The 20,791-nt window shown below is 32.7% G+C and overlaps 2 protein-coding genes and 1 long non-coding RNA gene across 3 annotated transcripts; all 3 read left to right on the plus strand.

The window, feature by feature from the left end:
• The first annotated feature begins 4,928 nt into the window (after nt 1-4,928).
• LOC108333558 (protein HEAT-STRESS-ASSOCIATED 32) lies at nt 4,929-7,496 on the plus strand. The gene is made up of 5 exons (XM_017569025.2): nt 4,929-5,207; nt 5,378-5,569; nt 5,694-5,904; nt 6,881-7,104; nt 7,202-7,496. The coding sequence occupies exons 1-5, from the start codon at nt 5,082-5,084 to the stop codon at nt 7,316-7,318; spliced, it is 870 nt and encodes a 289-aa protein (XP_017424514.1). The 5' UTR covers nt 4,929-5,081; the 3' UTR covers nt 7,319-7,496.
• Nucleotides 7,497-10,975: 3,479 nt separating this feature from the next.
• Nucleotides 10,976-13,807, plus strand: LOC128196316 (uncharacterized). Its single transcript, XR_008248506.1, has 3 exons — nt 10,976-11,109; nt 11,232-11,326; nt 13,215-13,807. It is a non-coding gene; the product is annotated as an uncharacterized LOC128196316 (long non-coding RNA).
• A 4,191-nt stretch (nt 13,808-17,998) lies between these two features.
• LOC108337054 (uncharacterized) lies at nt 17,999-19,703 on the plus strand. The gene is made up of 3 exons (XM_017573495.2): nt 17,999-18,172; nt 18,270-18,388; nt 19,445-19,703. Exons 1-3 carry the CDS (start codon nt 18,079-18,081, stop codon nt 19,565-19,567), a joined length of 336 nt encoding a protein of 111 aa, XP_017428984.1. The 5' UTR covers nt 17,999-18,078; the 3' UTR covers nt 19,568-19,703.
• Nucleotides 19,704-20,791: the final 1,088 nt, after the last annotated feature.

Here is a 20,791-nt window from a genome sequence, read left to right on the forward strand (position 1 = left end):
TTTCTACATGTGCAGTCCATGGTGTCAATATTCACAACAAATTGCTGACCAAATTCTGAAAGATGTTTGACTTCAAATAATTTTTCTCTTGACCACCTATATGTAATACACAATTCAAAACACAATTAGATGGATGACCATAAATGGAAAGAAAGTTAACATGAATGGAAACACACATCATAAAAGTTACCTTGGTAACCAATATCTAGTTAACCAGGACTCCTTCTCAAATCTGCTAAAAACCTTGGGGCAGATTGAACCTTGATATGATGTGATCTTTGTCCTGTTGGCAGCCCATCTCTTCATTATGTAAACCCTTATGTCTTCTAACATGCTAATAATAGGCTTAGACCTACTATCAACTAGCACACTATTAAAGGCCTCACACATGTTGTTGACAAGAGTGTCACATTGTGATCTAGAGGTGAATCTAGATCTTGACCAAAACCTGGGATAAGTGAATATAAGTAGTCAAGTATGTGTCATGATAAGTGAATATAAGTGAATATAAGTGAATATAAGTAGTCAAGTATGCATACCTAGGTGGGATGGCAATCAGATATTTAAATGCGTCTAAATTTATCTCTCTAATATTCCTCATTTCAGTCTCCCATTGTTGTGGGTGTGTTGCTGTTGCTGCCCGCCACATGAGACGTTTAAGGTTTTTTCCAGGAAATTTTTTTCTGAAGTTTGAATATAAATGCCTAACACAAAATCTTTGTTCTACACCAGGTAGAAGATCCTGGATTGCTGGCAAAAGACCCTGACATATTCAACATATTGTAATTAACATTTGTTTAATGAAGATATTCAGTTATATGTAAAACATATTGAACATTCACTGACCTTTTGTTGGTCTGAAATAAATGTGCATCCTGCACATACAGCTGCCCCACCAAGGTCCTCAATAAGGTGCTCCAAGAACCAAGTCCAGGAGTCTTTGTTTTCTACCTCAACAATAGCATATGCTATGGGCATCATTTGGTCGTTTCCATCTCTTCCCACTGCTGTTAGTAACTCCCCTCCATACTTGTTTTTCAGAAAGCATCCATCCAAGCCAATAATAGGTCTACAACAAATGAAGCTATCCTTGCATGCCTTCAAACATGCATAAAATCTTTGGAATATGACCTCACCATTACTGTTATCAACTTTAATTTGTACTGTTGTTCCTGGATTTGTTTTCAGCAGCTCATGACCATAATCGTGAAGTCTTCTATATTGATCTTTGAATGATCCTTCAACCTTATCTCTTGCCATTGCTCTTGCCCTAAACGCCATATTTCTTGAAATTCCTACATTCCATTTCCTAGTAACTTTGTCCCTAATGTCCATGACCTTCATTGTAGGATTTTCTCTCACAGTTTTCTCCATCCTTTCACTCAACCACTTTGAAGTCATCAACTTAACATTGAAATCTCTACTACAGTTGTGGTTATCAAACACTTTTCTCAGTTGCCATGCACTGATATCAGTCCTAAAGGAACAATACGCATACCATTTACAATTTCCTCTTCCACCCAAGCACTTGACAGAAATCCTTTTCTTGTCATTCTTAATAAATTTTAAACTTCTCCCATTACTTAGTGCATAAGTCCTTATGGCATCTGTGAATTCATTTTTCTCAGCAAAATAGGTTCCTACTTCCCATTTATAATCCACCAAAGTTTTAGGCATACTAAAAGTGGGAAACCTTATCTTAGTCCTCACATGATTGTCCTCACTATCTGATCCACTAAACAACTCCTCTGATAACCACTCATTGTCAGACAACCCACACATATCATGAATAAATTCATTATCTGTTGACCGTTCAGACTCAAGTAAGGCACTGGAAGCTTGTTCTCCCACATTTCCTTTAGAAGTCCCAATGTCACAATGCACGCTGACATCAATTAGACTTCCTTCACTTCTATCTACATCTTCGTCCTCAGACTCTGCCTGATGTGCATCACCCTCACTGTCTTCTACATCATCATCCTCTTCATAATCCTCTAGCTCAAAATCATCTACATCATGTACCTCAGCTTCCTCTACATGATGGATCTCAACATCCTCACCATCACCCTCATAGGCATCACTATGATCCTCACCTTCACCCTCATACCCATCACCTTCACCCTCATGGGCATCACTATGATCCTCACCATCACCCTCACCCTCACCCATTTTTGTACCACCATCACTATGATCCTCACCATCACCCTCAACCATTTTTTTACCAACATCACTATGATCCTCACCATCACCCTCATAACCATCACCTTCACCCTCATGGGCATCATCCTCACCCTCAACCATTTTTCTTCCTACTGCAGTATGATCCAGACCATCACCATCCTGGGCATCCCCCTCACCCTCCACCATTTCTCTTCCAACTTCAGTATGGACCTCAACATCACCCACATGGGTATCCCCCTCACCCTCCACCATTTCTGTTCCAAGTTGACCATCACGAACAACCTCAACCTCCTCCACTTGTCTTGCAACATCACCTTCATCATTAACTTGACCACCAACCCAATCAATCATTTGTATTATTTCTGGTTCCATCATATTATGAACCACATACAGATGAACTTCATCATTTAACCTAGCAATGTTCAACATGTGCATGGCACCCCTATCATCAGTTAATAATTCTAACCTATATGGGTGCACAGACTGACCTCCTAAACCGTACCATAACTCTTTGATGTCCATATGACCTAATTCTTTGACTGACGCTACTATGCCAAAATAGCTAAACAAGTCTGGATCACAAGACCATTCTGCTCTCTCTCCTTCAAAGCTTAAGTTCCCATTATCATCACTCACAAAATTTCCAGAATGGTGGACCACCACCTTAATACGTTCCTCATCCATATCAACAACTTCCTTTTATAACCTGTACATTATGGGGGTTAACAACTGTTTTGAATATTACACTGCTACAACTACGGAAACACTCACTCACTAACTAAACACTCACTCACTAACTAAACACTCACACCGACAAAGACAGGGGGACAGGGAACAAAGTAACATCCCCACTAACGAAACAATCATAAACAGGGGACCACTACAACTGATAAACAATTCAAGAAACAAAATTCGGGACCACTACAACTGATAAACAATGTAACAATTGAACATGCAAAATGGGGACCACAAAGCATTATAAAAATTCATACAGACCAAGACAAAAACCCAATTGTCGAAGACCACAAATCACACTTATGCACTGAAACAGAAAACCAAAGACGAAACGAGGTATCTTACCTTAGTCGCGTCAACTATTAGCTGGCCTCTTTGTCTTGTTCAAGATTCGAGTTCTTGTTCGTCCTCCGCTTCGTCTCGCAACAACGAAATTAAATCCCCAATTCCAATTTTCAAATCCCTAATTCTGATATACCTAATATGAATAAAGGGTTATGCCACATCAGCACTATTATTTTAAACAAAACAATCCACGTAAGAAACCCTAAACACATCACCACATTCTCTGTGCTCCAGCTCACACCATTTTAACGCCGTCTCACAACACTTAACGGTTATGGCAAAATGTGCTCACTTTTACAAAAAATATGACCCAATTGAGACAGAAAAAAACTTGAGGACCCAACTGAGATTTTCATATAAACTTGAGGACCAAGGGAGGGTTTAAACCTAAATAAAATTTTTTTTTATAAACAATCCTCAGAAGTTATTTTCACTAAAGACGTTTGAATCACTTCTTAATTAAATTGATTTAATTATTTTTTATGCATTTAGAATTCACATTAAAATAATATTTTTATTTCTAAACAAAAGTCTTGTGAATGATTCTTAAGAAAAAAAATTTCTATCATCTCTCACTCAATTATTCAAGTATTTTCCTGCATAGTTTAGTCTAAACATCTTTCATTGAAAATATTAGTTATTGTTTTCGTAGGGTTGAGGTTTCTCTCTTTCTTTCCTTGGGAAGAGTGACACTCCAACTTTACATAATAATCTTATAATAAAAATTAATAATTAAAGTTAATTATTTATTTTTTATGTCAGACATATATTTATAAGTTATTATAATAAATTTAATATTATTAAGTTTAATTTATTAATATTAATAAGTGATATTATTTATATTAATTATAAATTAATAACTATTATTTTCATTAACTATTCAATAATTATTATTATTTAGATTAATTTTCAGATCTGATCGGTGGTTTTTTCACTTAATGGTAAGTTTTAACTGATCGGATAGTCTTATATTACAAATATATATTTTCTTAACTTTTTTATTCTATATTTCATGGTAAAAATGTTTTAAAATTTCAAACTTAAATAATCCTCGTAACATCCTTATAGATAAAATAAGAAAATTACCTTAAATATAATTCTCATGCACTATAATCTTTTAAAATTTTCTTATATCATCAAAGATTTTATCTTATTAAGAAATATAAAAATATCCATATTATACATTAATATGCACTTTATTTATACAAAATACATACCCGAAATTTTACATAACCTACACTTATATTGTTCTGCATTGTCTAACCTTTTCATTTTTTAAAAATCTACTGTTTTCCTTTTTTAATACTTTTACTTTATACATTCTTTTATTATCTAATTTTAATTTTTATATTTTTAATCATGTACTCCTTATATTTTCTCTACATTATCTAATATTTCTATTTCCTCAATTTATAAATCTCTTATAATAATATGATATACATTTATTACTTAAAAAAACACAAAACAACGTACATCGATATCGATATATGCGAATTGCAAACTAATTTGAATAAAAAAACATTTCATAACTTAAAATAAAGTTAAATTATATTAAATTTTATTTTTTCAACTAATTAAATTATTACATTATAAACACGTGTAGCAGCGTCGTCGTTCTTGTGTTGGACGAAAAGCAATACCTGTTACAGGCTTTATATTTCAAGCGTTTTCTAGAACCAGCTACATCATTCTCCTCTGTTCTCTCGATAACTACTCCTATCTTCTTTCTCAGGTAAGAAAGATCGCGTTTGGGAGAAAGGAAGGGAAAATCCAAAGCTAAGAAACAACGGAACTGGAATCTATCTCGTAACTACCTAACAATGGCTGCGTCCCTATGGAAGAAGATGTACGCGTTTAACGAGGATCGTCTCGACAAGCCTCGTCGTTTCGGCGTCACCGAGATTCCAATCCCCAATTTCAGTCCTTTCTCCCACAACCTTCTTCAGGTAACACAATTTTCCTTTCACTTCATCACACTCTTTTTTCTCCAATTCCGCTTACAAGGTTGCCTTTTGATCACTACTATCCATTACCATGTTCCCTATGTCGCTACAATTTTCTTTTATTAATTGACCTAGCTGTAATTAGTTGTGCTATTTTGGAATGTTTATTACAGGATATTTTTGAATTTAGAGGGGAATATGTTGATGGGTTGAAGTTATCCGGAGATTCTTACAGCTTGATGCCAAAGGCTACTATCAAGCAAGTGATTGACCTAGCCCATCAGCACGGCGTTTATGTTAGTACTGGTGTTTGGGACGAGCACGTGATTCCGAAAACTCCATCAGATTTCAAAGAATACGTCGAGGTCTCTGCCCGGCTTGTTCAGTAATAAATTTTGTTATTGCTTTTGTTTTTTTTTTTGTGATGTGCTTTGTTTCGTGATTGCTGGAGTAGTGGTTTGGTTGCATTAATTTTTTATGTTATTATAGGAATGCAAGCAGTTGGGGTTTGACACAATTGAGCTTAATGCTGGTTCACTCGGGATTCCTGAAGAAACCTTTCTGAGATTTGTTCGCTTGGTCAAAAGTGCTGGTCTGAAAGCTAGACCTCATTTTCAAGTGAGGTTTAATGAGTCTGATATTCCCAAAGGTGGTGATAGAGCCTATGGAGCTTATATTCCCCCAGAACCTAGATCATCTGGTAAGGACATTTAACTCTGCATTTTGTGTACGTGCCTGTCTCTCTCTCTTTCAAGGTGGTATTAAACATATTTAGGCCTTCTTAGGGATACTGAATTCTGGAATCTGAATTGTACCAATAAGGTATACTAAGAGAGTAAAATTCTATACATAACAAGTGACGTGATATTATATTAGGAGTTTAATGGTATTACTTTAAAGATAGTTAATGCGTAATTAACAAGTCTACATATAAAGATTAGTGCTTGGATGAGATTATTAAACTGTTTTACATCATTATTGCAAAACCTATTTGTAATACTGCTTGCTGATATAATTTTCGTGAGTGCCGCAAGGGGATTCACTAATTCGATGTTGACAGGGATGATACGATACGATATGATATGTTATTGTTAAATAATGTATCATACATGGACTGGCTGTTCCTTTTTTAAGGGAAATACAATGCATATAACTTGCATCAAGTGTCGAATGATGAATTTAGGCTTGGTTCCCAATCAAATGACATGCAATGTCAACTAAAATCTAGATGATACAAATATATTGTGAATTTGTTCCTAAATTCCATCAATTTATTAACAAATATATTATGAACTTTGTCGTAAGAAAGTTCACACGGAAGATCAAATTTAAATTTAGAAGTTGAAAGGGGTTTTGGTTCCAATTTGGATAAATTTCTTAATCAGAAGGATGAACGTATGCCTATTACGGATTCCTTCACTTTGTCAATGTATTTAGCATCAAATGGGGAGGGGGAGGGGGGGGAGGGGAGGGGGAGGTGGGGGTCCAGTACCGTATTGCATATCTTTATTTGAATACGTTGATGCTGGACATATTAATAGTTTTAAGTGCTACTATTTTTTGTTTTGAATGGTGTTTTGTGAAATTCTCAGTCACTACCGAAGGTTGATTAGCAATGAAAAATGTAGAATCAGCGCAATGTATTGGTTAAACCTTGGTTGAATTTTTTTCCTCAGAATTTGTAGAAGATGTGGACCTCTTAATCAGAAAGGCTGAGAGATGTCTAAAAGAAGATGCGGACATGATAATGATTGATGCTTTGGGTATTAGCCAACATGCTGATAAGATGCGTGGAGATATTGTTGCCAAGATCATAGGGCGCCTTGGTCTTGAGAAGACTATGTTTGAAGCATCAAATCAGAGAATCTCTGAGTGGTTCATCAGACAATATAGTCCAAAGGTAATGCTCAACTAAATAATTTTATTTAGTTACAGTTACTAGACAAGAATAAAAAACCTATGTAACAGATTTTGGCATTATTTTCCGGTTTGTTCAGGTGAACCTCTGCATTGATCATTCGCATGTGCTGGACGTGGAATGCATCAGAGGACGCAACTCGGGTAGCAATCATGCTTTTGTCTTTGGCCCTTCATCGTTTTCTGTTCTAAAGTGAATGGGGAATTCGTATAGCATAATAGTATCCGCTGGGATTGATTTGTTTGTGTTACTATTACAGTACAAGTCTTGAGTTGGTGTGTTAATATTTCCTTTAACGAGTGAAAGATTGGGAAAGTTATGATGGAGAATGAAGTAAATGTAACATTGTCTTCCATGAAATTTATTTCCCTTAACTTTGTCTTGGATTATTATTCATTGAAAAAACACCAAATCCTAAGAAATAATAAATATCAATAGAGATAGAATACAAAAGAACAAATAAAAATAATTCCGTATTAATGTCATGTTTAATAAAAATAATTTACCTTGAGTTTTAATTTCTTGTCAATCTGGATGGTTCAAGGCTTTAGCTGCATTTTTTGGGCCAATACAGAGTGTTTTTCCTCTGCTCATGGGGGATAATTTTTATTTGTCACTCGCCAATTGGTTTAATAGTTTCTAAACTATAAAAATTAACCTAAAACTATAAAAAAAATGTTACTTTATTATTGAAGTTAATAAATGTTAATTATTTTATTATTTTTTTTTGCATTTCAAAGTGGTATTTAATATTAAATTTTAAATCAAGTTAACTTGTGCTTGCTTTTTGAGAATTAATTTAATGTGTTATTCCATATAAATGATTTTGGTGTTATTTGTGTTTTAGCATAATAAATTTTAGGTTTAAACCCTTTAGTTTGTCACTATTTATATGGATTTTTTTTAATTTGATCTCCGACTTATTAAAATCCTCAATTGAGTCCTTAAAAGTGCTAATTTGAGTCAATTGAGCCCCTGCTGTTAAATTTAGTTAACGGAGTTAAGTTTTTGCACAAATGGGAGGGTGATGTGTCAATTTTTGAACATGTGGCATGGTGAGAGTTGAAATGTGAAATTTGGAAACTTGTAAAATTATAATAATATGAATTTCTGAAAAGCCAAATTCTTCATCTTCTCATTCTCCAAAACCTCCCGAATGATCTGAACCATCAAATCCCCCAAAATCATCTAGACGACTAAACCTAGACCCACCAGATGATCGACTAGATCCACTGTTATTGTAGCCACCAGAACGGCCAAACCCTGGACCACGGCCAAAACCTGTGTCACCATAACGTCGATCCCTGGTTCCTCCGAAAGAGTCAAACCGCCCACCACCCATGCCAACTGTGTCCATGGATGCACTATCAACAACTATCCTTGGTAGCTGAAAAATATGAATACAGGAACAGAAAACAATCAATAAATAATTATATAAATAAAAGATACCAAACTTTAAAATGTAATTAGCATATTAGTTAGAACACTGGAAAACAGTAATAATAACTAAGGGATAGTAGGTCCCTGGCTGTTTAGATATATTGAATAGAGAAAAATTCAGATTGATTTTATCAATTTCCAGGGCAATCTGACTCGCAAACTAATCATAAACAGGTTCAGATCAAATTGTGCATAGGAAGGATGAGATTTTAGGCAGTAGGAATATATGCTTCCTTAATAGTGTAGCCTCAATCTCAATGACCAGAAAATTAGTAATTGAAAAGGTACAACTTCTAGTGCAAAAGATAGACAAAATTCAATAAGATGCCAGCAAAGGATATCACCTCTGTAAATCCACTTCCCACATCACGCTCAATAAGCCTCACAGCCCATATCTACTTACCAGCACGACCTGTCCGTCTAGATCTATGAACAAATATTTCTGAAGAATTGGGAAGATCATAATGTATTACCTATAGCAGGAAAGCAAGTAAAAAAAAATCAATTCTAATCTAAATTTGGGATTCAATTTGGAAGATGAGCGAAGTCGCAATTTAGGGTTTCTGGTGGAAGAGATTTGAGGTTTTCTATGTTTCAGGTTTTGCAGGTTGCGAGGAAGTGTTTCGCGATAAAGGAGATGAAGCGAGGAGCTTCGTTTTGCGGTGATGCTCATGGTGACGCCGTGATTTTGGAGCTTTTGCATTACAAGTTTCGAGATTTCAAGATGGCTCTGACGAAACTCTCGATGGCTTCTTTCTACGGTGGCGTGAGGGTTTGCGTTGGTGCTGGGGGACGAGCATTGCTGACACTACGAAGGATTTGACATCAGCATGCCACGTTTCAAAAAATTATACATCAACCTCCCACCTGACAAAAACTTAACCCTGTTAACTAAATTTAACGGCAGTGGTTCAACTGACTTAAATTAACACTTTTAAGGACTCAATTGGGGATTCTAATAAGTCGGGATCAAACTGGGAAAAACCCACATAAATAGGAACAAATAAAGGGTTTAAACCTAAATTTTAAGAATCACAAAGATGATTTTACACTTTTTGCTGAACCACATTAGTTAAGCATGATTACTATTTCTACTAGATTGATACAATTATTAGGTTTCTATGTCAACCCTTAATCAAGAGTTTTGTTTGTGTTGGGCAATGAAACAATTATTAAAATTTATTGATGTCATCATTAAGCATAAGAGTTTAGTTTGTGTTGGACACTTCAGAGCAAAAGTCAAACAAATAATTTAATAAGATTTCAAATATAATGGGTAAATTTTGATTTCGTCCATTGATTTTTTTGTTATTTTAAAGTAATTCAAAAATTATTTCTAATTTTTTAAATAAGATTTAATCTCTAAAATTTTATATTTTAACTTTTAAATTAAAAAAAATAGTTCTTTTAATTTAATTATATTAACCTTTTTATATGTTAAAAGGTCTTTTAGTTAGTATTTATATTATCTACATTGTTTAGTATATTTTCGTTAACCAAAAAATATATTTTACACATAAAAAATTAATATAATTAATTAAAAGATTTGAATATAAATTAATTTTAATTTTAAGGTCAAAATTTGAATATTAAAAAATATTTAACCATTTTTTTTGCAGAACACGCAAATATACACCAATATCATTTATTTAGTAGATTTATAAAATGAAATTTATGTAATAATTCTTTAAGTAATAAAATTAATAAGCAAAAAGATGTGTTGAAGAATGTAATGCTGATAGCTTTTATTTTTCAGTAAAATGGACGTTCTGTATTTTGTGAGTTATAAGATATTTTCGTTTAACTAAGTGTACTAACTCAGTAAATTAATATTAGAATCACAATACCATATTATTTGTTAATGTAACCTAAAAAAGAAGATAATAAGTAACTTTTAATTAAATATTATTAATTGATAACATTTTGTAATTTATTGTCTCGACTGACAAATGCATTAAGTACAAGTTTACATGGGAGCTTGCGTCTATTTATTCTATAAAACTCTTTAAGAAAAAACTATTTATAAATGAAAAAAATAGAATTAGTTTATTTACAAACTAATCCATTAATTAATTTTTTTAATAATATTTCTACTTTTTTTATTCATGTATTAATTAATTTTATCTACTTTTGTACTTATTTTTCTAGATCTTGTTTGGTTGGATAAGGGACCTCAAAATTCTTTCAAAACTTTTGTATTAAAATTTTTTCCTTTATGCTAAAAATTTCTTCAACGTAATTTATTTAATGGAATTTATAAGCAATTTAAATTAAATTATACAATGAGTAATGGAAGTATAGAGCTACTATTTAAAAAAAATTATAAATAGTTAGAAAATTTTGGCAGCTAATTAAGGGATTGATTTAAAATTAGAATTCTCTTAATTTTTACTTAGCGTAAAAGGCCGTTTAATGTTATTGGTTAAAGATGGTTCTTCTCACATGGCATCACACTGAACACCAAGAGCTTTCCATACATATTTGTTACATTACAACCTTAAAGCTCTTCACGAAAGATGCGTTTTTTCCCGACCTTCGAAATCAAGGGTAACGCTTTTTTTTCTTCTCTTATTCACTCCTCTAACCTTATCATCCATCATTCTTAGCCTTTTTCCGCGGATTTTCCGATCCCTTGTCTTATTTTTAAACCTTCCTATCTTGTTACGTAGGCATTCACAAAGGGGGGATTTTTTTCCCCTACGGCTGTTGGAGCAATTAATTTTCCCAAACCAGCTGTTTTGGTTCAGGTGCTCTTTCGTACAAGGTCCGTTTAATTTTCAGTACGTTCTTCATTTTCTGAGCTAGTTGTGTGCGTTTTGCATGATTGGTAATTGTCTTGTTTTGATTGGGATGTGGGTTGCAGAAGATTTGATCAATGGGGTTAAGGTAATTAGGAATTGCCAGTAGGTTAGTTCTGACGGTGGGTGAGGTTTGTGTTAAATCTGCTATGCTGATTGATGGGGAATGCAAACGTGTTGAGGCGTTGTTTTTATTTTTCTTGTGTTGTGCTACTATTATCTGTTGAATGTTGATTTTCTTTTCCCACATGTTATGACAGTTGTGGCTGTTAGACTAGGTCTTGGATTAAAAATAATTGATGAAATAAAAGGAAAATAATGGTAGGATTTATTGTGATTGTTTAATGTGGGGGCAACCTGATACTGTTCTCTTCTACATTGCATCTCTACTAGCCCTATTTTAATGCATTCGGGAGGACCAAAAGTCCATGTTTTTGTGAACAAGCTATTCTAGTAATAATTGGAACCTTAGTCTCATATCTACTGTTTTGGCATTACATAGAAAGATTAGTCGTTGATGTTTTGGGGGGTTGCATTGCTTAAGGTTGAGTTATCTCTTTTTGTGTGTTTTTTTTTTATTATTTATTTATAAACCTTTGTTGTCCAGTGTAATACTGAATGGTCTTTCTTACAGAGAGTTTGTTTGCTAATTAATATTTTGCAAGGCTGTTTAACTTAATCTATGATATGATAGTTTATGCCTTCGAAAATAAGAGTTTTTCTTGGTCTTTATTGTGATTGATTGGACCTTTCACCATCTTGTTTTGTTTGATTGTTGGAGTGCTGCAATTTAGTTGGTGTTTTACATTTATTCAATGTTTGGGATACACTCTTGCATTTGAGGTGACAGACGTTGAGATTTATTAGTTAGGTTTTATTTGAGGTTTGAATATAAATTCATCACAGAAACTGTAACTCGTTACGCAAAATTTGCCTTCTTGCTTTCTGTATCTGATGAAATGAGTCTGAACTCGTGGCTTTATTTACAGCTGTGACATTTTCTTCTTGATTATGCATTAACATTTAGTTATTCCTTATTGAATTTAAGCAGCGATGATAAAAGTTTCCTTTTGTTAGGGAAGACTTTCTTCACTCAGTTTGAATTACCTCCACGCTTCTGCACGAAATATGAATGTAAATTTCATGTAGACATATAGGGAGCATATTAAACGAACTAATCTAAATCACATATCTCCATGAATGGTTATCTGGTAGTAATTCCTTTTATGTCTTCACTTGATACCTTTCTTATATATTATGTCTCTAGACTTACATTCGAAATTAAAATTGGTCCAAAACTTTGATATATTTTAGTTTTCTAACTTAAATGAATAAATATAGTCATTTAAATCCAATAATTATAATTTTTTATACAATGGTATTTTGAACTAACATTTAAGTTAATATGTCAAATAGTATAAATAATTCAAATACAAACCTAACCTGAAATATGACAAGAAAAAATTAATACATTAAATTAAAAGGATTATATCAATTTATTTTTCAAGCTTAAAGATCAAATTGAATGAATTTTAAACATAAATGAATTATAATTTCATATTATAGTTTAGGATTAAAAATATATTTAACATTGATCCAAATATATGCTATCCCCACAAAAAAGAAAATAATCCAATTGGAATCACGTGTGCCATTAAACTTCATGAGAAAAGGTATGTCAAGAAAGACTAATAATATTCCAAATTGTACAGTTTTTGATTGAATCCAATAAAGTTGTATAATCCATATAGCTAAACTAAGTGCATCTAACGGGATAAGACTACGATTGTTGTTCATATTGTGGATTGAATTTTCTCTGAGTGCTGCTAATTGTGAGATATTGTACACATTCAGGCAGTGTAAGTGATTGTAGAAGCCATGGTTCTTGACTCCATTTTGTCTACTCCTGTTCTGAGGTCACCATCTTTCAAGAGGCAGTTTGCAAGGCATGAGCTGGGTAGTTGGTCAGCATTGGTGAAGAGGCACCTGTTCCTCTTATCTGCTCTTGCTCTACTAACTGTTCTCTGTATCATATATCTATATTTTGCGATTACTTTAGGGGCCAACGATTCCTGCTTCGGGTTGAGTGGACCTGAGAAAGTCTCCTGTCAGATGGACCTTGTTAAGGAGGTGTCTGCAGCCAGTGGCAAACTGAAAAGGCTCAAACAATTCTGATTGTTTTTATCTTTCCCTTTAGGTGACATGAAATCGAAATATAATTTTTCGACTCAATGTTAGTATCATATGTATTATTTATGCTAGCATTTTTTGAGCCAAGATGTACGAAATGCATTGTGAAAAGCAATTTCTTGATTGCTAATTCCAGGGGTTGCTTTATTCTACCTAATATGAGATCGTTGAGCGCCCTAGCAGACCAAGTGAAGCTTGACTTTTAACAATGTTTATGTATATGGACTAATTTGAAACTTCATATTCTCTTTTTGTGTGATTCGATCGGTTCATTTTCAAACAAAATTTGTAAAACTTCTGAGAATCATACTCCGGGATAACTTACTGCATATTAAACATATATCACTATTATTAAATAAGAATAACAATATTCATAAAATTTATTTTTTAATAGAAGAGTTTTAAATATTACTTTTATTCTCATTAAGTGATAGTGATAATGTCAGAAACCATTTAAAACGCACTCAAACCCTCTGAATGGACGTCAGATGTCAAGCAAAGGAGGTTTGAGATTCAAAAAGTGGAAAACAGGTGTGTGTTGCGGATTGGACGAACGTTTTTTACGGTAGAGTAAAATTGCAATTTTTTAAAGTTTCGTGCCACTTCTCTCCATGCACCGGCCATCTTCAACCTTCTGAAATCTCCTCCTTCTCTCTAAACACTCTTACTTCTCTCTACAAAATCTCATCATTTCTCTTCTCCGATCACCATTCAGGCACCGTAGAAGCATTTCTGGCGTCAAGAGCTTCTAGTTAAATCGTTTGGTTTGTGAAGCTGAGTTGGTAAGTTCTTCTCTTCACTCAGTCGTGCGTTTTCTTTTACATGCAAACCAAGTTATGGTTTCATGTGTTGATCGCTCCTCTAAAATGAGAGGTTCTGATAGTGTTTTGGTTTTAATTGGTTTAGTTGGGAAATTGTCGAGCGTTGAGGGTAGAAGAACTAGTAGTGGTGTGAATTGTATTCTGCCTTTGTGAACGTTCGGTCACGCTAGATGTAAGGGAAGCTTATTTAATTTAATTTGGATGTTGCTTGTATTGCATGTATGATTGGTTGAGTTTACTGAATTAATATGATTGTTACTATGATCTCATTGTATGAAGTATGGAAATTCAATATGATATGAATGTATGAGATTTTGAAGATAAATAATTCTAAGTACGAAATTCCCTATGATAATGTATGTTCGTTACTGAATGGTCTTTGACCGTTCGGGTTTCTTGGGGACTCGTTTAGGACTGAACTCTTTTATTTGGAAAGAGTTTATGTTGAGGACGAACGTTTTTATCTAGTACAATTTGTGTACAGGCGTTCCACCAAGAATATTCTTTTCTTGGCATTTTGATACAAATTTAAGTATGTCCATAGGTAGTAGTACATTCGTTCGTTCTTGAATATTAATTAAATAATATCTTATATTTCGTGCTAGGTCTTTCACCAAGCGCTCGTACGATTTAGAGCTAGGTCTTTCACCAAGTGCTCGTACTATTTAGTGCTGGGTCTTACCCCAAGCGGTCATTCTCTTTTCTATAATCTATCTTGATGAAAATAGCGTTCGTCCAACTTCAATAGAGTTCTCTCTCTACCGTGTTCGGTTATTTTCTTGATGTTAAACTCAAATAAGCTAAGTATTTATAAGCATTCGGTTTCTTCATGTGAATTCTTCTAAGTATTATTCTTTGAATGTCTTGAAGTGTCTGTATTCATTGGTTTCAGCCTAGAGTCTTAGCGCTTGGCATGGTCTTTTCAGTGTTCGGTTTGAGCTCTCAAGGGTCAGTTCATTTAATTGGCTCACTTTGTAAATAACATTCGTTCCATTCGTTCTTGTGATATCTAATTGTACTCGGTTTCTTTCTCAACCCGATAGTAAACCTCTCGGTCTTAATCTGTTCTGGAACTGGAGACCTCTCTGTCTCGCTCCAAGTGTTCGGTCTCGTTCTGAGTTAGGGTTGAACGTTCGATATTTGGTATCCTTAGTGATCTTTGTACGAAGGGTTTAATTGAGATGATTAATAATGAAAGATGAAGAGAATATTATATGGATGAAATGTTTTGGATTATGGACGAGCGTTCCGGGGAGGAATAGCTCATGAATGTATATTGGAATTTGTAAAGTATGAATGTGGGCATGCTAAGCTGGCGGTTCATCCTGATGTTCCGTGATTACTCATCTTCACGTAGAGGGGGGGTAAGTCATGTGTGGGAACAACAGGAGGTCCTAGTCCTTATGGTTAATTTGGACAGATAGGACTAACCTCGGGTGGCAGCTGCTGAGGGTATCCCAGTTACTACATCACCCGGGTGCACGAACGTCGTAGCTACACAGATTTCATACAGTCCGGACAGTCAGTCTAGTATTAGGCTTTGCATGAACGAATGATGAATTATCTTGTTTGGTTGATTGTGTGAAATATATGTTTATACATGAATTAAATTATATAGGCTTACCCTATGTTTCCTGTCTTGTCTATTTTGTACGTCTGGTTGTCCTTCTGTTGTAATGATCATCCATGTGGATGTGAGCAGAAGGAGACGAGCTACTGTAAGAGGCGCTGGATGAAGATAACTTAGTGGAAGTAGAAGTTAAGACCGAACAGTAGAACCATTCGGTCAATAGTATAGCCTGATAGTAAGGTGATCGCTCGATCACCTTTTCCCTTTGCTTTTGGTAGGACCATTCGGTATAGTATTTTGTAAACCGTTTGGTCGAGATTTGCTTATGTTGTTCGGTTTTAATTTTCTAGTTTTTCTGTAAGGCCATTCGGTCACAACCGTACGTTCTCTTTTAATGTAAGACTGATCTGTAATATTATTTAATGTGATTATTCTATTATATAGTTTTAGACTGTATTTTTGGGATGTTACAGATAAAAAGTTAGTGAAAACACATGTGTATTCACTTTTTTTTATACTTAAATTTTAATTTAATCTTTATTTTCGTTTTTTCAATTTAGTAATAATATTATTCTTTTGTTTAATTTAGTTTTAATTTTCATTAATTTTTATTTAATTTAATATTTTTTTAGCACCATTTAAATAATTAAACTATAAGTCGCATATTACTGTTCTTTTTTTGTTTATGTTTTTTTTTTTAAATTTAAAGAAAAAATGTCTACATGTTAATTAGTATAGACTAACTCAAAACCATTGGTTTAAAATTTTAATAGACTACAAATCACGTAGAGTATTAAAAATAACATCAACTATCAAACAAAATTTTATATTAATCGATTATAAAATAAATTTATTATAAAAATATACTAGTGGTGTTAGTCTCCACCCTTAAAATTTTTATTCTAATTTTATACCAATTATAATTTTAAACAAAAAAATGTTTAATAAAATGGAAAAATTTAATATATATATATAATATTTAAATAAAAATTAAATTTGGTTTCAATTTAAAAATTGATAAAATTAAATAATTTAAAAAAAATTGAAGTTAAATTAAACAAAAATTATAAATATATGATCAAATTAAATATAAAACCTGACTATATTGACACATGACACTACAACTTTTATGTAGCTTGACGTTGAATTGATAAGTAAATATGTTTTCTAAATTTTAAAAAAAGTAACAAATAAATTAAAAGAAAAACAGAAAAACTAATAGACGACTGTTATTCATTTATTTAAACTACGTTTTCAAAAAAAATTAAATAAAATAAAATTGATAAATTAACAAAAATTAGAATTAAATTAAAAAAATATTATGACTGATTGAATAATTTCGAAAAAATAAGACCAAATTAATATTTAATTTTTTTTATAATAACAAAGAATAATCAAATTATTGTTATTATAATTATAAAAGTAAATATAAATAATGACATGTTCTATCCCAAATTTATAAATATAAATAAGTTATTTGCTTTGGACGTTTTATCCTTTTTTTTTCTTCTTTTAAAATACTTTCTTAATTTTAATTTAATAAGATGTGGAGCTTCTTAAACTATTTTTCCTTTTATCTTTATTTATAAATAAACAGCTTATCATTTATAATTTGTATACTTAAATTTTTTATAATTTAAATAAGACTGTGTCATTGTATAAATTACATACCTACATAAAGAAAAAATTCTTAATTTTGTACACATTTTACTTTATGATATATCTTTTAAAATATGATTTTGTTTTATTTTCTATCGTTAAAATTAGTTTGTTTTCCCTCCTCACTTTTTATTTATTTTTCTAAACTTCAACTTTTCTCTATTCGTTTTCTCTCCGACTAATTACTTTAAAATTCGTTCAGTGCTAATTTTAAACATCTTAGATAAAATTAAAACAAGATAAAAATAAATAAATAAATAAATTATACAACTACATATTATTAAAAAATTTAAACCTTGATATATAACATATAAAAAAGATTAAAATAATTTAATTTTATCTCAATAAAAAGTGGGAGGCTGGTACATTGTTGCCCTTGATTTTTAGAGTAATTTTAGAATATAAGGGTTTTTAATAATTGGGGAAACGCGGCTGCAAGAGAGGATCTTCCTTCGGAGAAATAATTGGGTTGGGGGCAATGACGTCCTCGGAGGAGAAGGAAGCTTCAGGCTCCACCCCTAATCGCAAAGTATCATGCACTGCTAACTTCGACGCGCTCTGGTTCTGCTACTGTAATACCTATTTTCCCCAAAACCTAAATAAATCTTCTTGTCTTTTTCAATTGGGTCATCCAATTTGTCGTAAAGTTTGTGTCTTTGATGTTTGCAGCGCCGGTTCATCAAATGCAGCAGTATTACAGGCTTGGCGTTCTTGACAATTGTTCCCGTCAATGGAAAGCCATGGTTGATTGCTTAATGCTCAAGACCAAACCCTCATCTGAAGTCCAGGTTGCCCCCTACTTCTTCCTCATTATTTGATTTTGACCAATTGTGTTTATATTCTGAGAAACTCTTTAAGTGTTAGATTAATGTCCTTTTTTTTTTCTGTCGTGCTTCATCCACTTGTGAATCTGATCTTCGACGGTCTTTTTGGCTGTGTTATGGGCTTTTGAAGAGGGTGGATGGTTTTTGAGAATTTATCCTCTAAGTTTAGTTGAATGTAAGTGAAAAAGAAAGGAAGAGAAACTCCTTTCAAAATGAGCATGTAACGTTATACCTAACCTTAAATTCAGGGAGTTAAGATATAATGCATTTCAATTTCAATTTGAAACATACACGGATCATATATCATATTATTCTGTAGTATTCTTGTCCTATAATGTTATGACTAAACCACCACATTATGTGTTCACGAGATTGTAAGCAGCTAAGCACAATGCTCCCTAACTTTGTAAATACCACTTTAGTGCTTAATGACAGTATAAAAATGTAGTTAGAAAGGACTTAACGTGATTTTTGTCGAGTTAGAAACTTAGGTGATCAACGCTTACAATCTCATTTACCAATATTAAGGGTGCATTGCTTTTTAATTGAACTTCTCCAACTTGTTAGGCACAGCCACCTTTTTTTTGTGCTGGAAAAATGATGTAGAACAGTGCTGTGCAAATATCAGGGCTAAGCATAGTCTTGAATAGGCCTAATGTTCTTTGTTGTAGTGAGATTAAGACTTAAGAGGAGTCTGAGTTCTTATGGTTTGGTACTTCTGTACATGTGCATTTGAAATTTGGTTGTATGCTATTTCACTTTTGCGAGTACAGGGTTAAGGAACCTGCGCTACCAACTCTGTCTGATTTATCATCAAAGAAAACGGTTTCTCTTCATTGTTACTATTGTTTTTCTAATCGATGGCAATTTGCACTTGAATGAATGGTGAACAACAAAGCACCTTGAAATAAACAAGAATTTTAGTTGTAATTTTTTTAATAATGATTGGTTTAATTGTTCTGCCATGACAGTTTATCTGGCTTTTTCCTTTGGGTAACACATTATAACTCCTGGGTGCAGGAAATTCTGGAAACTCAAGAGAAATCAAAGTCAAAGTCACACATCTGGACATTTCGGACACCAGAAGAAGCTTCTTACTACTGGAAAGAACTCTATGGTCATTTAGACGACGAGCCTGAATGATGAAAGTAAAATTGTGCAATTAAATGTTATTTAGTACCTTCTGATTTTGCCAAATGTCATGATTAGGATGAGACAATTAGAGATCAAAGGACCATGAAAGAATACAAATTACTGACCAAGTCAATTATTCTCGAAACTAATCATTATTAATATTCTTATAACTTTTGCCCAATGTGCTTCACCATAAATGGTAAAATTTTGGAATAAAAAATTATAGACATTTGACAGTTTCAGCACAACAATATTCTTACCAAACTTTTAGGGCGTACAAAAAATTTGACTTCAGCATTTGTAAACAATAATTATTCTTGTTATCTTCTTCAAGGAGTGCATTAAATAGGTTCATGAAGAACAGAAGTAGTTGTTACAATCCTTTTTTTGGTTGTTGAGTAACTTTGAACTCATCTTGAATGTTTTCTTCTTTTATCTATCAAGCTTTGATAGTGGAGAAACATTAAATACACTTCATGCATCATTGATTGATATTTTCTTTTTTACTCAACTTTCTTGATAGGCAATAATTTTTATCTCCTTTGTTGTATAGCATTTTATTTAAAAGGGTGATATAAATATATGTACTATGCATGTGTCGATATAGTTGGTGGAAATCCAACTTTAGCTTGATTTATAAGAAATATTCACACAAATTTCTTTGGTGATAGATGGTGATGACATTTCTTAAGTCACAAAATTTCGTCCTAAGAATATTCTTTATGTTCTCTTAGTATTTATTTGTACTTGTCATATTATCATCAACAATCACTTATTGAATGAAGTGGACAGATTTGCATGGTGTTTAATTGTTTGTTTTATTGTTTGTCAAATGAAGCATTTGCACTCATGATATGTACAACATCTATTAGACACTTTTTTTTTATATTTTAATATTTGTTGTATTTAAGCACTTATAAAAACTATAGGGTGATGGACTTTTGCTTTAAATAAAACATGTTCTTTCAGAATCTAATACTTGACACATTCTAAGCATTTTACAAACATCATCTTCATAGGTCAAAAGGTGAATTTAATGCAGAAAATTGTGCATAGATGTCATGTTTTAATATATGGAAGAACTCTCCCTAAATTTCTCACCAATGTCTTAATCTAAATATTTATATCATCATTGAATTTTAAGATATTTTTCATATGAAATATCAATATTCGAAATTAACACACAAGTAAAATAAACATACACACAAAAAGGTTATAATCCATTGGGCGTAG

This window comes from Vigna angularis, chromosome 1, assembly GCF_016808095.1.
Source record: "Vigna angularis cultivar LongXiaoDou No.4 chromosome 1, ASM1680809v1, whole genome shotgun sequence".
NCBI lineage: Eukaryota > Viridiplantae > Streptophyta > Magnoliopsida > Fabales > Fabaceae > Vigna > Vigna angularis.